This window comes from Plectropomus leopardus, chromosome 11 (genome assembly GCF_008729295.1).
Source record: "Plectropomus leopardus isolate mb chromosome 11, YSFRI_Pleo_2.0, whole genome shotgun sequence".
In the NCBI taxonomy this organism is placed as follows: domain Eukaryota; kingdom Metazoa; phylum Chordata; class Actinopteri; order Perciformes; family Serranidae; genus Plectropomus; species Plectropomus leopardus.
This window is the reverse complement of record NC_056473.1, coordinates 28,622,481-28,640,330: the sequence shown is the minus strand read 5'-3', so window position 1 is coordinate 28,640,330 and position 17,850 is coordinate 28,622,481. Positions and strand designations below refer to the sequence as shown.

At 39.8% G+C, this 17,850-nt stretch overlaps 1 protein-coding gene across 1 annotated transcript in view; it reads right to left on the bottom strand.

Annotated features, from left to right (window-relative positions):
• Nucleotides 1-395: 395 nt before the first annotated feature.
• The window catches only part of ripor1 (RHO family interacting cell polarization regulator 1), a 36,843-nt gene continuing 19,388 nt past the window's right edge, over nucleotides 396-17,850 (bottom strand). Inside the window, 19 exon segments of the mRNA XM_042496933.1 lie at nucleotides 396-532; nucleotides 1,554-1,644; nucleotides 1,788-1,871; nucleotides 2,223-2,419; nucleotides 2,508-2,666; nucleotides 2,745-2,906; nucleotides 3,879-4,014; nucleotides 5,689-5,809; nucleotides 7,237-7,373; nucleotides 7,931-8,157; nucleotides 8,160-8,535; nucleotides 8,538-8,628; nucleotides 9,870-10,033; nucleotides 12,016-12,141; nucleotides 15,237-15,369; nucleotides 15,521-15,669; nucleotides 15,902-16,027; nucleotides 16,439-16,482; nucleotides 17,670-17,733. Of these exon segments, the coding sequence (XP_042352867.1) occupies nucleotides 435-532; nucleotides 1,554-1,644; nucleotides 1,788-1,871; nucleotides 2,223-2,419; nucleotides 2,508-2,666; nucleotides 2,745-2,906; nucleotides 3,879-4,014; nucleotides 5,689-5,809; nucleotides 7,237-7,373; nucleotides 7,931-8,157; nucleotides 8,160-8,535; nucleotides 8,538-8,628; nucleotides 9,870-10,033; nucleotides 12,016-12,141; nucleotides 15,237-15,369; nucleotides 15,521-15,669; nucleotides 15,902-16,027; nucleotides 16,439-16,482; nucleotides 17,670-17,733 (2,685 nt within the window). The 3' untranslated portion in view covers nucleotides 396-434.

The window sequence follows — 17,850 nt, the reverse complement described above, 5'->3', positions numbered from 1 at the left end:
ACTTGAATAAGACATGTCCCTGTCCACTGAACTCCTCCACATCCTCTTCACTTCCTTTCATAATCCTACTCCTTTCACTCAGGCCTGCTCACTTTGTACTTTCTTCCGAAAATCTTTACAGTCCAACTGAGTAGTTAACACAAGCTGATAAATATCAACTGGTGTGTTTGCATCTGACTGACTTCAAATGTTTGCCCAGTGTGATGTGGAGTTGCCGTCCTTGCTGTGAGTATTATTGCAACCTCTCAGACAGTGTGTATACCTTGTGTTAATTTCCTTGGTGGTCATTACGGGGGAGATGAAAACCCTTATTCTCACTGAGACTTTGTGTCAAATCACTGCCAAAACACAACATTCATATTGTGTTGCTGTTTTTTGTCCCCACCCAGTGTGTATGTGTGTGTGTGTGTGTGTGTGTGTGTGTGTGTGTGGTGTTAGAAAGCTGTGCTGGCCATGCTTCCTGGAGCGAAGAGTCTTGGTATGCCGTCCTGAGACGTCTCCACGTGTCTGTGGGCCATCTTCCCCTCTTCGCCTGCACCACACAATTCATGAAAGAACAAAAAGTGGAATGAAAGAATGAATGAATGAATGAATGAATGAATGAATGAATGAATGAATGCATGCATGCATGCATTCATCTTCTCCACAGACATTTGTGTTGGATGTGGTCAAATGGCAGAAAACAAGGAAAACAAGCAAGATGCAGACTCCTTATTTCTGCCTTAATTAATGTCTTGTGTCACAAATATAGCAATGAATGGAATAAAAAAAAAATCAATCATGAAAAAACACAAAAAAATAGATTTAAGTCACTTTAGTTAGAGTAAGTATATAAGAAACAGCAGGCCGACCAAAGTCATTGTAAGGAGCTCAGTATGTGAAATTCATAACTCCATAAACAGAGCTTAACAACTGCAAATGTGCTGGATTATTACGTCATTACGCCGGCTCACCGTTCTGTATAAAAGGTACTATGAAGGTACAAGTTAAAAAGTCGAACAGTCTTCAACTGTTGAAAAAAAAAATCAATAAAACTTTCTTCTTCTATCCTGATCTTTGTGGTGTTAATGAGAGAGGCAATTGTTAAATTATTTTAAAAAATGGATATTACCCATCATTTTGAAATTTTACAATGCAACGTCAGCAAAAAAAAAAATTAATAAACTACTTCCGACGTCTTTGCATTTTCAAGACTTTTGAAATATTGATTTAAGACATTTTAACACTAATTAAGGCCTTATATTTAGATAAGTTAATTTAAAGCCTCTTAAGACTTTTTAAGGATCAGTGGGAACTCTCTCTACTACAACAAAAAACAGAGAAGCTCAGACTACAACACACACAGGTATCCTGACGTCATTCTCTACTCAGGACGCCATTACGCCACTGTATCTTTACCAAACAGTGGTTTGCGTCTGAATTATTACTCTGAAAGTTACATACAGAACAAAATTATTTCTTAACACTGGTCTAATTTTCACAGTCACATAACAGTTTATCCAAGAAATGTATTGTTTAGCTGTCATTCTAACTAGTGTGATGATTATTATTACCGAGCACTAGCAGCGCTTGTTTGGCAGCATCTCGGACTTCGTCTTTGTCTGTCCGACAGAGATACACTAACTGGTCAATACTTTCTTTGGCCTGGAAAGACAAAAGATAGACAGACAGACAGACACGATTTTATGAGTGTTAACTTTACCACTGTCAAGCCATTAGATCAATTTAACCTTAAAATGGTATTTAGGCAGTTTTGAATTTGACATAATCTCTGTGTGTGTTTGTACCTTAAGACAAGCCAAGGCCTTACAGCCACACACTCTGGTGTCCAAGTTGTCATCTTCCAGCAGCTCCAGACAGTTGACCAAAGCCTGAGGAGGAGGAGGAGGAGGAGGAGGAGGAGGAGGAGGAAAGGAAACAGTGCTGACTTCTGCAGTACAGGTCATTACACACTCACAAATCTCAAAACGAGTCGACCAGTCGCCCAAAACTGCTCAGACAGAAACTGTGCAGGTTTATGTGGGCTCGGGCCTGGTTACTGGGCCTAATCAGAGGACTACTGGGGTCACAGAGAATGTTATAAAAAAGGACAATTTAGTAATAATTTAATAGACATTTTTTTCGAACATGTAAATAATAAATACTTATAAAATACACACACACACACACACACACACAAACACACACACACACACAAACACACACAGAGTATCTAGTGTCACCTGCTCTCTCTGTCTGGGCTGGGCAGCCAGGCTCCTCAGCACAGAGCTGGCAGACGCCGACACTTTGCCTCGGGGGTCTTTCAGTAATTTGGCCACAGCGTGAAGTCCTTCTCTCCTCAGGCTGCACTCTGCAGGACGCCGCAGTGTGTGGACGATCACATCCTGGTCACATGACGCCAGGCTCTGCACCAACCACACTGTTGGAGGGAGTTTAACCCATCATAAGTCCTCTCTGTATGCCTTTAGCTGCATTTGTGTGTGTGTGTGCGTGTGTTTGTATTTTACCTTCTTCTGCCAGCTCAGTGATGTGTGTTTCCATGTCGCTGATGCTGTTAGCCTCCAGGTAACTCCACAGCTGGAACAGCGTCACCATCACTCCCTCTCTGTTGCCGCCCCGCCGTGGTAACCTCTGATCCAGCACTCGCTCAATCAGACTCAAGAATACTGGACAAACACACACGGGTGTTAACATGGCACACACACACTCTCACGTGTACTGTGCACATGCAGATGCTGACGCACCTGTGTTGGCCATGCTGCTGGCCTTCTCAGGCAGCATTCTGGAGTAAACTGTCGATAACGTAACCAGGAAGTTTTCAGCAGACGTGCTGTACACGCTGCCCTGCCCCACACACTGTTGCCATAGTGACACAGCACCCAGGCACAGGCCCAGCTGTGGTACCACTGTGACGGAGGAAGATAACACAGAGTAAGAAGAGAGGAAGAGAAGAGAGGGTTAACTTAGTTTTAGTTTTACAACTACAATTACTGCCGCGTTTAAATGGCTCTGCGCACCAGTGGGAACATTTCATTCCCCTGTCAGTCGGTGCAGTTAGTTAAAGGCAGGGGCGTTTCAGGGATCTGAAGACATTGGGAGCCTATCCCGGACCTCTGTAGGCAAAACAAAACAAAAATAGCCCAAATCCTTTTTTCTTTAATTTTTTGGGGGGATTTTTAGAAACATCTGGCTATTTTATTTTCTTTAAACTGTTTGCCTTTTGTTTTCTTTCAAATTTTTGCATTTTTTCCTATAAATCTTTTGCCATTTTTTTCTTCAAAAGTTTTTGGCAATTATTGTTTTGCCTTATTTTTGGTGATTTTGTTATGTTTTTGGCAATTTTCTTTTTCTCTTAATTTTTTGCCTTTTTTCTTTGGAACTTTTTGTTGATTTACAAGAACAAAAAAACATGCCTGTCAAACCTGTGGGCCCCCAGAAATAAAAATCACCAAAATGACACTATTTCTTTCAACCAGAAAGTGTAAAAACAGACTACATAATACCAAGAAAAGGACAATGAAATAGTAACTGTCCTCGAAAAAAAACCCATCTCTTCCATTTTACCATTTTACACACTGATCTGAATTTAATCTTTGGTTTGCTCATTTCTGAAGGTCACTAAACAACATCGACGGCTCAGCAGAAAAGACGTATTAAGGTTTTGGTTTGTCACTTGACGTCAGAATCAGCTTTAAGGGCCAAGTGAGCGCACATACTTGGAATTGAACTCTGACTTTTTGCGCTCTTGATGTACATACACAGAAATAGATATAGAATTAAATCAAGGACAACAAAGCTGCAAACATTGTGACTGATGATCACACGTCATGTTCAGACACAGAGAGTAAAGGCTCGGGCTCGTGTACACTGGAGCTCACCCTCAGCAGGCTGTCTGGGGCGTCTCGGGTTGTCCCTGGAGATGCGTCGGATGACTTCGAGGACTCGAGCCTCTCTCAGCAGTCTGTCCAAGGCGTACATCTCTCCACACCGCAGTGGACCAAACATACCCAGACACTGCAGACATGATACGGCATATTTCACTTTACTCAAGTAAACTGTGACACGACAGTAAGTTTTCAAAAACACTCATGTATGATAAGATGCAGTTTTAGTGATTATACTAAAAAGTTTTTCAAAAAGGACTAACCTTAATTTGTGTTTTTGCATAAAATCTGTTTACTACTAAAACATTTACTTTTACAACTATCATCATAATTATAACACAACTGCTACTGCTTCATGTTTAATTTCAACAATCACAATTATTCAATTACTGAAACTAGAACTGCTACTGCTGCTTTTTTAAGAATGCATTTCTCTGATTTAGGGCTGTCGGCGTTAACGTATTAATCGCGATGTGAGTAAGGTCCTTATATAAGACTTTTTAAAAAAAAAAAAAAAAAAATCAGTTTAATTGTGGGTAAATTCGGTGTTGTGTTGGAGACTGTGTTCCCCTTTCCAAACCCAACCCGAACCCTTAGTTTTGTTTATGGTTTGATACTTATAGCTCTTATCACTTCATGGTTTTATTACACAGGGTTCCTACAGCTTAATGCAAGGCAGATTTAAGACTTTCTGAGACTTTTTTGATTGCTCTTGGAATAAAGTTTAAGACCAATTTCCTAATAACAAACACTGAAGGATTATTTTACTTTGCCCAAATGTTTATAGTAGCATAAACTGACTTTTTTATCCAGTGAAAAAGTTAGTTTATTAACATCAAATGTTAAAAAACACAGCTTTTTTTTAGAGTAGAACAAAAGGAGGACAATGAGCATCTTATATTATCATAAAATTATCTATTTGGTTTACTAACAGAGGAGGGAATATGTTTATTTCTGCTCAGTTTTCTCAATCTACCACTCGGATTCCCATCATGATGAGTTTAAGAAAAGGAATTTATTAAATTATATATATATATATATATATAATAAAAAAGGGTACTGGGATTTTTTTTTTAGATTTTAAAATGCAACGTCAGACAAAAAAAAAAAATAAATAAATAAAATCATAAAAATTTCTAAGACTTTTCAAAGATCAATTGAAAACCAATTAAGCATTTATTTTTAGATGAATTAATTCAATGCGTTTTGCCTTTTAACGATCCGGGAAACTCTGTTATATTGATGTTAATGGTTTTATTAGGGTTATTATAATTTACCATTATAAACACAACCATAAAAAAACAGCTCCATCATCCTGCTTTTTCAGATGATAATAAAATTAATTTTGTCCTCTATCCATCTATAAGGTGCTGCTTTCGTCAAAGACAGATTGACATAGAAGGGATTTCTGTTAAATTGGAGCCTTGACGGACCCAATTATTCAATAATCCCATGCAATAACTACATCCATGTGTAATATTCTATATTCAAATGTTGTAGAATATTTTGTAGAAACGAGAACAAAATGTACATTTATATTTTTATTTTAGTGTTTAGATATATTTATTTTATATTAGTACTTATGTTTAAATTTTATTGATATATTCTATACTTTCCTACTTCTTTTAAGACTTTGAATGGGAGCATCTGTAACTAAAGGCAATTTCCCCTCAGGGATCAATAAAGTATTTCTGATTCTGATTCTGATTAAAGGTAAAAATGTCACAGCATGAGCGCTAAGGCAGCTATAGACCTCTACTGAAGTGTGTGAAATAACTTGAGGACAATGTTGAGGGTCTCCTACCAACAGCTGTGTGCTGCAGTTCTTCAAGTGGACCACCAGGGAGCGGTCTAATGTGGAGCAGCCTGTGGTGAGGGGGGAAGAGGGGGAGGAGGGGCTGTCCCAGCCTCTGTCCTGCAGAGACCTGCAGACATACAAGAGTAATTTTCAATGACGTCCAGAGAATTATGCAAAGATTTTATGAACCCTGTTGATGTCAGGGGTCGACTGGATCCAGCATCTGAATGCACAGTTCAAGTCACTTCAGTTTTAAACCCCTCAGTATGGCACACACAGACGCACAAGATAACAGACGATATAAAACAGGCAGCACATAATCAGTATTAGTGTTACACAATGATGTAGGGAGAAACAATTCACTGGAATCAGCTCTGTACAAAATGTAAAGCTTTAAGATTCATAATCTACACAGGCTGAAACACTGTGGTATCAGTGTTTCCCCAGTCACCATTAAAATCTGCTGATACTTGCAGTGATGAGATACGTAAACAAAAACAAGAGGTGGCAAACAGTTTGAGACACTGAGCCGAGAAAATAAATCTTCATGAAGCCATAGTTCATTTTTTTTGTTATGAAGTTATGAAAGTGGAAGAGATTTTGCTCACATGCTCTCTAATACCAGTTTAATGAAGGAGGTGCAACATCGGTCCACTAGGTGGCAGCAACATACTTTAATAACAATGAGACACTTCAACAGCAGCAGCTCGATCCTCCCTGAACAAATTAAGTTGTGCAAAATCAGAGAAGTTATTTATTTATTTTATTTATTTATTTGGGAAATTATTTTATATATATATCTATACCATTTGAGTTGGCACCTTGTAATTTTTGCACCTTGTTTTTTTTTAAATCATGCTTGGCACCTAGTTTTTATATATATATATATATATTATATATATATATATATATATATATATATATATATATATATAGATATATATATTATATATATATTTGTTTATATATATATATATATATCTATATATATTTTTTTTTTACAGTTGTATTGTTCTTCAGCTGTTTCTTCTCATAACTGCTGTAACATTGTGAATTTCCCCACTGTGGGACTAATAAAGGGTTTATCTTATCTATATTACATCTGATGAACAGTGTGGTATATGCAAACTTTGTTCTCTAGAGCATCTGGTTACTTTCAGTAATTCACCAACACATTGGACTTCTGTGTACCCCTAGAAAGTACTCAGAGTTACTGCTAAGTGGCGATTATAGTTTGACAATGTATTTCGTTTTTTTTTCTCAAAAATTAAAAAATGTCTGAAAAACACGTCAAAACAAATTCCACAAAATTATTAGAAAAGATAAATCAACCTATTTGTAAAAAAAAAATAATTAATTTACAGCACACAATCTAGGCTAACTGTTACCCATGAATCCTTGTCAGATAAATCCATGATTTATAAACATATGAACCCGTCAATAATCAGTTATTTTAGAGTTTAACATGCAGCTCAACTTTTTTAAACGCAGTAGGAGATTCCTGCGCCCTCGCTCTTGCAGCTGAAAGATGTTGAAGATGTTGTCAGCACTGACCTGCCATTTCTACTCCTCTTGTCCGCCTTCTCCTCTTCGTCCTCCTCCCAGTCAGACGCATTGAGGAAGTCAAAGCTGCCCAGAGCTGTTTCCACTGTGAGGCTGACCACGCTGGGTGAACGGCTGTGCCTACCACCCTACACACACACACACACACACACACACACACACATACAGTTACACAACAGGAAAACACACAGTCAGACTATGCAAAGCCATAAAAGGCAGGGTGACATTTTTTTAATATTTTCAGTGCTGGCAGAAAACCAGCACTACCCGCAAGACCAGCATAGAAGATAAACTATTCAGTACTTTATAGTTTATTTTTTTAGTTTATCTTCGAGGGAGGAGATAACAACCTTGTTCAAAGGAGATAACATTCCATATAAAGACTTTCCGTATGTACGAGGGGAGTTAAAGTAATTTCCCGAAATCAGCTGCAAGCAGATATTTTTATCAAACTTGTCAGAATTTGGTACAGACATTTCTGAACGGGTCTTCCTGAGATTAGTCAAAAAAATGGCTGTTTTCAGGAATTTCAGTGCCGCTGCAGAGTTCAACACGGCTACAGCTCGTGAGGTTCTTTTCTTATCCACTATGAGGGTCGAAGGACAGAATGATGTTGCTGTGATTTGTGATAATGGGCTTTATGAATAAAACTTAACTGAATTACTCACACATGCTCCATCCTCACCTTTAGTGTAACCTGCAGCAGCTTTAGTTCTTGTTCCAGCAGCTGTAACTCAGGGAACTGTCCTCTGTAATCATCCAAAGAGGACACCAAAGCTGCCAGGGCGTCCTCCAGCCCACTGTCCACTGGACCGTCGCCCTGTCTGGAGGGACATTCTGCTCCTGCGCCCGGCAGCTCCTCCTCCACCGACACCCGCCGGGCTACATACATCACATCAGCGCTCTCGGGAGCGTGCTGCACTCTGGCTGTGAGTTCATTTGTGACGGAGTGTTAGGGTCCGCTCCTTCGGTCCTGCGAGAGGAGGATGTTGGGACAGAGCTGGATGTGTTTTGGTGTTGATGTGTGACAGCGTCAGCTGCTGTGTTTTCGTCAACGACACCGAGCCTTGCTGACAGCTCGGTGTCTGTGGGGGCAGAGCTGGACGGCTCAGGAGTTCTGACGGACATCTCCATTTCAATGTCATTGATGGAAAGCCCTGACGCCAAAGACATCACCTCTCCTGCTTCGGCCGACCTGTCGGTCAACACGATGCCATCAGCGCTGCTTTCACTGATGTGGCTCAGAGAGCGCGAGTAACTGCGTGAGGCATGGCTGTTAGTCAACACACCCCGTCCGCTGCTGCTGTGGGAGACTGTTTCACTGCGTCCTCGTCCTCAGTGTCAGGTTTGGTCATCACAGTGACTGTCCCTTTCTCCTCCTCCCTGTAAAATCAGGTCATATATATCAGCCAATGCAAACACATCCCTGGTGTTGAAGGGCAAATTTAACAAATCAGTCAACAAATTTGACTGATTCAGGAGAATGTTAACCCATAGAGAGACAGAGCGCAACATGAAAGCTGGAAGCAACGCCTACCATGGGAGGGAAACTCTCAGCACACCCGGAAGCTCCCTTTAAAGGATTTTATTCTGCAAAATAAGTGACGTTTCGAGCCAAAACGCTTTTCCCACACTTGTTAGTTTTCTACTGAGTTGCCATCTTAAATACATGTCAACAATCACGTGACTCAAAACAGCTGAGGTCATTCAATCTTAGGTGAGGTAGTAAATACAAATACAAATCACATAAAACATAGTGAGAATAAATAGTATTATAGCACAGAATACATGCAAAAAATAAATTTGACAATCAATATGAAGATAGAAAAATTATATTGTCAAATATATTTTTTGCATATATTCTGTGTATGTTCTAAATGTATAGACACACTGTTATTTATCTACACACATACTTGCACAGAGACAAGCTGCTTTTTTGAAGATGCTTTTTCTTTTTACACACTATGTATATTATTTATTTATTCTGTATTTAAGATGGCAATAGAAAAATTACAAGTCAAAAAACTTATAAGAAGAGCGTTTTGGTCACTTATTTCGCAAAATAAAATCCTTTAAGGGGAGCTCCACGGTGTGCGGACCTCTATCTTTTCACATTTTGGTTTATCTTGGATCCAGCACCCACTACAGGATGTGTGTGTCTTATTTTTGAATCTCTTTGCAGGGAAACTCTCAGAGTCACAGTATGTAACTGAATGGTGAAGCACTTCCAAAGTGGCTGTAGCAAGCTAAATATATTTGATATCAGCAAGTCAAATGTATATTTTAGCACCTTATGTCTCCCAGAGAGGTCATTTAGTATCAACTTCTACAGTTTGTCTGTCAAATTAGCAAAATATTTGCTGAAAATGGCACACTTTCCCCCATTCTCTCTGCTGATCGCTCACTACTCTTAAAAGTTCAATGTTTGGGTTTGGCAGTTTATAAAAACTACATTGTTGGTTGTGCATCCCAACACACAGCAGCTTGTAGGCATTTTTCTTTTGTTTGCTACCAAACAGTTAAGACATAGAGGGGACCCTCACTCAACAAAATCATTTCGACCCCGGAGGGGCCAGGACTTAAAAATTATTTCTACCAGTGAAAGCACAGAAACTAAACAGTACCTGTTGCTCTCTGCTTGCTGTCTGGTTGTGTCACTGACAGCGCTGACTTGGTGTGTGGAGTTTGGAGTTGAGGAGAAGGAGTCTCTGGGGCAAAATGAGATGTCGGGCTGAGGGGAGGAACTTCCGCTAGCAGCTGGCTGGATGTCTGGTGTCACCACCACTCCCTAGAGAGAGACAGAGACAGACATGGACACACTGAGTCACAGGGAGAGTCCAACCCAACACAGAAACAGCACAGTCAGTAACTTCAGATATTAGCTGAAGTGTGACAAACACCACTGGGTCGAGATTTCTCCTTAGTCATTAGTGCAAAGTCCGCACATAAGAGACATGACCACATATTCAAATTATTTGACAAAATGTAAATAACAAGTGGGCTTAAAACAGAATGAACTAAAACATATTGTAAGAATAAAGTGAAATTAGTTAAAACCGAGGGCATTTCTAGGATTTGAAGACATTGGGGGCTTAACCTGGAAAAAGCCCATTTTTTTTTGGCTTTTTCCTTTAAATTTGTGGTGATTTAAAATAAACAAATTCTTTGAAATTTTTTCTTTATTATTATTATTATTATTATTATTATATTATTATTATTATCTCCTTGTGGCGTGTAAGTGGAGGTTGACTTATCTGTGCTATTATTATTATTATTTTATTTTTGTGATTTTTTAAGAAAACATGCTTTCCAAACCTGCTGGCCTGCCAAAATAAAAATTGCCAAAATGGCACCATTTATTATAACTGGGAACAGTAAAAACATTACATAAATTCACACATTCACAATAACTTTTATGTATGTAGTATATATATACTTGCACTTTTTAATTTCTTTGTAAAGATCTCATGTTCTCACGATGAGCTGACATTATTGGTCATTCTGAAAATACAGAGTATCACATTATGTTTTAACATACAACCTATCTGTCACACTAACAGTTATGATTACTGTCACGTTATCAGTTTGTAGGTCGAACATACTTCTGTCAATAAATCAATTCTCCCCCAGTGCTTGTATACTGGGAAAAGGACAGTAGTCCAATTAAATGTCCTTATTGCGCTGTAAGTGTAGGTTGACTTATCTGTGCATGTAAACGTACCGTGTGAGCCCGTCCACACAGTCAGTGAACCACACGGCTAAGAAAGTGGGAAGTTAGTTAAGCTGATCCACGTTACCGGTAAGGTCTGCACCCTTTTTTTGTTGATTGACAATCAAAAGCATTTCTTGTATGCATGCCCTGTTTGTTAGGAGCTGCTACAGATATAAGGCTTAGTGGTAAATAAATCCCCTCTACCTAAAACAAATCATTATACCAGCGCTACCTGTGTCCAACAATTAATTCCATCCTAATCCCCGTGTAACATGCCAACAACTGCCATCATTTCAATGGCTAATCTGGTTTAGGACAGACAGCGTAAGGTTTAGGTCACAGTCGGCCTACAACAGGCAGCCTGAGAGGAAGTGCTGCAAAGAGGCCTACTGAGATACCCAGACTGTGAACCCTGACTGCACGTTCACACAGAAAGCAGGAGGTCAAAGTTTGATGAAATCCAGTGGTGTAATGTAACAGAGTATTATTACTTCATTAAGTGCACCTATGGTGGTTAAAAATAGTGAACCCAACGAGCACCTGAGCAGACAGTGTCCCTTAATTTCAAGCGCTGTCTGCTGTAACCCTCCAACATCGCTGCTGTAGTCGCACTGCGCATGTGCCATAACTCAATCTCCGATGGAGTCAAAGAGCGTGACTCAGCCTCTTTGTATTGTAATGTAATGTAATTTTATTTAGACAGGGACGTGCCCAATAAAACATTAACCTTATATAAAACACGGAGAGATGCATTGTACCAGGTTTAACCAAAATTAGTATTTTCTGAAGGAAACAGTAGGTGGAACAAATAAATTAATGAGAGACTGTGATGTGAATAGAGTACAAAACACCAGATCACAGAATTTTACAATCATTATCATCCCACTTAATCAAGATAAATCACAAACTTAACCTTAACCAACCAGCCTTGGAAACTACACGAACTTCTGCTCTTCAGCTCAGGCCATGATTGGCTGTAGGTCACCTGGTTAAAGGAATCCAGCAGGTTTCAGCTGGAAAATCAGCTGAAATAAAGTGCAGTGTGTGTCGTGTGTTACCTTATGAGGTGTAGAGTTGCGTTGTCCTCCTACAGAAAGCCGAGGACTGGACGAGTCATCAGAAGACTCTGATGAATTGGACCACGCTGTCCCGTTCTCCAGCTCTTCGTGCCGGCGGAGCATGTTCTGTAAGAGGACAGCTCTGGTTAAAAGCTTGGACTGAGGAGACAGGAGTCGGACATGGACGGGGAAGTTGATTAAGCAGAGGGACACACTCTGATGACTCAGGCACATATCACAACAGTGTCTTCCACACGGTGAACAAAAGGTTGTTTAAGATGTTTGAGGATTTGTTGATGTTGAAATTCATCTGCTGAAGCTGATGTTGTAGTCCAGACCGTACTAACCAGGATGTGACTGGCTCCATCATTTTACATCCAATCACAGTAATAATTTTAGCAAATAAATCCGATGTGGTCAAAATGCGCTCAATTCCGAGACAAAAACCAACTTGACCAGTAACTGTTCATCATCTGCTCAGCGCATCTGTGCGGCGTCTCCAGCTGCAGCACGGCCTGACTCCAGCTCTGTGACTTACGAACGCAAATACATGACACCGACAAAATTAATACATCAAAATATTAACTTTTCCTTTAAGCATCTTATTGCATGTATGCAAAGTGATAACGTGGTTATTTATCACAAACCAAACACACGGCAAGGCCTCAAATCTTATCTTTTAAGTTTAAAATAGACAGGACAAGCAGTTGGGTTATTTTTTGTGAATGAGGCCTAAAGAGACTACATGACAAGACATGAATACTAAAGGCCTCACTTTTATTCTCAGCCACGAGCTCCGGCAGACTGACAGCTCGCAGGCTAAAACTGACCAACACCACATGTAGATTCAGTGAGTCAGTAAACATCCCAGCTGGCTGGTTCACACATTTCACACACTTTGCCCCTTTTGATAATTTCCCCAGTGTTTGACGCTGGATTCTTCCATTTTACTTATCTGTCACATATCATCTGTTGATGAGGTTCAACTGGATCACAGCGACATTTTCCGAAGATTCAGATTAAACAATCTGGCAAACTCAGATACACAGTCATTAATTATCTTCAGCTCATGAACAAGCAGCGTTCAAACTCCTCATTGTTCTCTTCTTTTCAGCTTCAGTGGCCACATTATAGAAAACTGAGCGTGCTGCACAAGAACAAGCGACTAGAAACTGATATGTCAACAGCAAGCTAAACAAAACTACGAGGACACGCTTTCAAATGTACAGTACTGTATATCAATGTGAAGTTTCAGTGAATGTTCTCCCATTAACCCTTTTATTTGTGTACCTGATGACCCTGGTACCCAAACAACTGAAAATAATGTCTCAGTTCATCAAACTTAATGGAACTGTTGCTCCAAAGGATCATTCAGTGATCAGATTTAAATATTAAGTCTCATCAAAAGGCTAACTACCTGCAGAAATGGTGATTTTACAAAGTGCCATTAAATCTTGAAGGTTTTTGGAGAAACCCGTGTGACCTGAACCACTCCAGAAACATTACAACATTATCAACATTGTATGTTCTTGTCATCAATCATCGTTATCATAAAGTTATTGCACAAGGTCTCAGTCGGCCTCAAAGTCAAAGCGTGTCAAACTGTCTATCACCTTTTGTTTAACAAAAAAAGAGCCAGGATTCCCTTCACCCCGCAACAGATGCCCTAGTTGAGCCCCTAATGTCCTAAAATTCCCAGAAATTCCCAAAAATCCTAGAACCGTCCTAAAATCCTACAAACACCCTAAAATTGTAGATATGTCCTAAAATCTTAGAAATGTCCAAAAATCTGAGAAATGTCGCCAATCCATGAAATGTCCTGAAATCGTAGAATTGCGCTCAAATCCTAGAAACTTGTTTGGGACTGCTGCGATTGGCCCCTGTCCTCTTTTCATTTTTGCAAAAGTGGCCTTTAAGCTAAACAAGTTGAGCATCCCTGCAGCAGATTTCTCTCTTTATTCTTTCCAGTCTAAGTTGATAAATTATATCAAATGGTAAACATACAGAGTCACAGATCCAGAGTTCGCCAAGGTTCAAAATTTACAGCAGGGGGCTAAAGGAAACTGTCCAGGTTCTGTCAGGAGGTCCTACTGCCCTATGGGCCAGTGGAGGGTCATACTGTATGTATGCAGAGCTTCAGTTTGGTCAAACACTCCAGCTGACAGTCAGTGAAATCAGCTGTCAGAGCTGTCTCCAAACCGTGCATACATACCTGATGGCTGCATGAAGCCATGCGCATAAAGCTGCAGACTACTGTTCTAGGTTTCTAATGTTCTGCACCCTCATTACTAGTCAGTATACCAGAGGGAGCTCTACTCCATAATGACTTACTGCAGTGGGCGGTCGTGTTGGTGAGTTGTCACTACAGGAACAGCTCTGGCTAATTGTGTCTCTGAAGATGTCCAGCAGCGGCCAGTGCTGCCGCCTGGTCAGACTCCGAGGTAGCGACTGCACGTCAGAGTCGCAGCAGGTGGAATAAAGGGCAACAGAGCAGTTAGGGACCGCTGGATGTTGGCTAAACTCAAATCCTCCGTCTACAGCTGCAGCTCTGAACCACGTTGACCTAATATTTTGTGAAATTTTGTTAGAATTACATATGGCCACAAACATGGTATGTGAGGCCACAGTGACCTTCACCTTTGACCATCAAATTCTAATCAGCTCATTTTTGAGTCCAAGTGGACATTTGTGCCAAATTTGAGTAAACTCTCTGAAGGTCTTATCGAGATATTACATTTATGAGAAGGACGCAAGGTCACAGTGACCTTTGACTTTTGACCACCAAAATCTAATCAGCTCATTGCTGAGTCCAAGTAAACGTTTGTGCCAAACTTAAACAATTTCCCTCCAGGTCAGCCTGAGATATCATGTTCACGAGAATGAGACGGATGGAAGGGTCACAGTGACCTTGACCTTTGGCGTACGACCAACAAGATCTAAAACTTCATCACTGAGTCCAAGTGGATGTTTTTGCAAAATTTCAAAGAATTTTTTCAAAGTGTTCTTGAGATTTTGCATTCAAGTTTTGCCATTTTGCATTTAGCTCTCTCACATTTTATTTCAGTTTCAAAGATAATGGAAGTGAATATGGCACAAACGATCAGTAATCAGCAACTTTGAGATAAATATTGCAGTTCCAGTCTTTAGAAAAGCATAAATCAAATGGTACTCTGGTGAGAACTTGGGTGAAAGAGACGAGACTAAACCACAGAGGAACTCACATAGAAGGCTTGTTCACGTAAAGATGGCGTGTCAGGTGGACTCTGGTTGAAGATCGTGGAGAATCTCTTGCTGACAGATGGAGCTTTGTTGACGGTGCTTGCCACAGAGCCCTGGTCATCTTTATCAAACGGACTGATGGTGGGATAAAGAGAAAGATTAGAGACAAAAGCTAAAAAAAAAAAAGGGTGTTTTATTAATAAGTAACACAAATACCAAGCGGTGCAGTTCTCATGCAGCTCCGCATAATATTCAGCACACTCACAGCATGTTTGGCAAAACTTACTTCCAGGTGACTTCAAGGCTTAGCTTAATAGTCCCAAGGTCATTAATATCCACGGCAACCGTCTGGGGTAGTGCAGCAAACAGGTCCTTAGTCTCGCAGGAAACACTTCCGACAACCACGTGATTGGCTAAGCTCTTCAGCTCCGTCACCTGGGAGACCACAGGAATATAGTTTGATCAGACTGCCAACGGCTGGTTTAATTTCACTTAATGGAATATGGAGTTTGATCTGAGGAAGTTCTAAATTTGAGTTTGAACAAATTCAGGTGAGACAATATTGATGAATCCCACATTTCTACTAAATCGGTTGCATGCATGGTTTAAGCACAGATTTGTGCGTACGCAAAGTCAGTCACACAGACCAACACTGGGAGGGACTGACCTTCACAGAGAGGAACTCACTGATGAGCGGCACAAACACCATCTCCTCACTGTCCCACACCTGCCTGGCATTGATCTCCATCCTGCCGCGGAGCTTCCACCGCTGCCGACCATACCTCATAAAGATCTGAACACACACACACACATACACTCACCACATCAGTCATGTCTGGAGAGCTGTGTGTAATGCACTCAAAGAAGTTTTTTGGTCTATTTTACATGTAACATTTTTCATTTGAGCTGCGTGATTCTAAAAAACACAAAAAAAAATGTATGGAAACTAATCAAATAAAGCTGAAATGAATGTATCATGAGCATTTATGTTACTATAGCTAATAGGCTTTACCTAATACACTTTAATACATTTCTGTAATTTTAGTAATACATTCTATGCATTTCAAATATGTTGATGAACATCAACATTTTTGGATACATAGAATTTACTTACAGCTATACAATGTTCTGAATGTATAATATTGTCAGAATTCATAAAGTGCTCTGTAATTGAAAAGACAGACAGAACGAGAGACAGACTAACCTCATACTGGTCACCAGCACACAATCTAGCAAATCCAGCCAGACCTAAAAGACAAACAGGAACAGACGGAGCCTGTCAGCTTCTCATTGGGCCCATTAGGACTGGATTTATTTCTCTCAGGGTCGTCAGGTGATTTAAACCTGCGCTGGTAACTGACTTTTCTTCAAAAAGCATGTGTGGGTAATTTTTTTAACCTCAGTTACAATTACAGCCATAATGACTCCTCCTTTTCCTTAAACTTGCTGGTCCTTTTTTAATTCAAATCCAGGCTGGAGAGAAATCTTTGTATAAATGAATCACTGTTTTTTTTCAGCAAATAGAGCTGACTTTTATGTGGAAATGCAGTCAAAAGTTTAGTCAAAAGATTAATTAAAAACATGCCATCTCCAACATAAAGGCCTATTTGGGAACTAATATGATGACAGAAACAATGAAAGACATCATAACAGCAAGACCCCATTAAAGCTCATTATATGTGCTGTTGCAGTGTCAGCTACAGGTAGAAACTGCTTTCATTTTTTTTCCCCAATTCATTTATTTATTTTTTTACAGTTGAGCTCTTAAGGGTTCCTGTTTGCAGAGTATATAGACATCAATCACTGGATTACTTTAATACTAAAGAAAACCCAAAAATATGATAATTCTCAGATTTTTGTGATTTCTAAGTGGATTTATGAAGTCTGAAGAGCTGTTTTGCATGAAACGTCACTTGTAAGTAGGTCAATAAAAGCTGCAAGGGGAGCAAAAAGTGTGTGGACCTCTTTTGGCTTTTGTTTGCACTCTTTGTGGGTCCAGCACCTTTCTAAACGTTTTATGGATGTGCACATTTTTATCCTTTTTTTCCTAACTGGATTTATGGATAATTTCTAAGGGTGCACCAATAATCAGCTTAACATTATTAGTCGATTTGTGTCTTGTTGACTGCCTCTCTCACATCAATTTTGCACGGGTAAAAAAGCAGGGCTCCAGACTAACAGACACAAACAAGAAGAACACAATGACTGTTTGTCATATGATCTCTGTACCTCTCTTTTGTACCTGCTGCTATTGCACTGTTGAACAAAGCGAGCACAAGATGATGCACTTTAAGCTTTGGAGCTTTTAAAAGTATTTGATTTTTGTTGTTGCATGCCAAATTTCAAAGAGAAAGAGAATGAAAAAAAGGAGAGAAGAGAGACCGGAGGACGAGTGAAGACATATGCGTGAACTAGCGAAATTGTTTCATTCTTACCTTTCATCTTGATGTGGAACTCCCCCAGCTGGTTCTCCAATTCGTTCTCCAACACACACATGTTCTGCACACAGGATCACAGAGACGCTCAGTTATTACTTTCAACAAAACAGGAATGAAATGTGGAGCTGAAGATTATAAAGAATTCCTATTAGTTGGATCAAGGATATGTTTATAATTC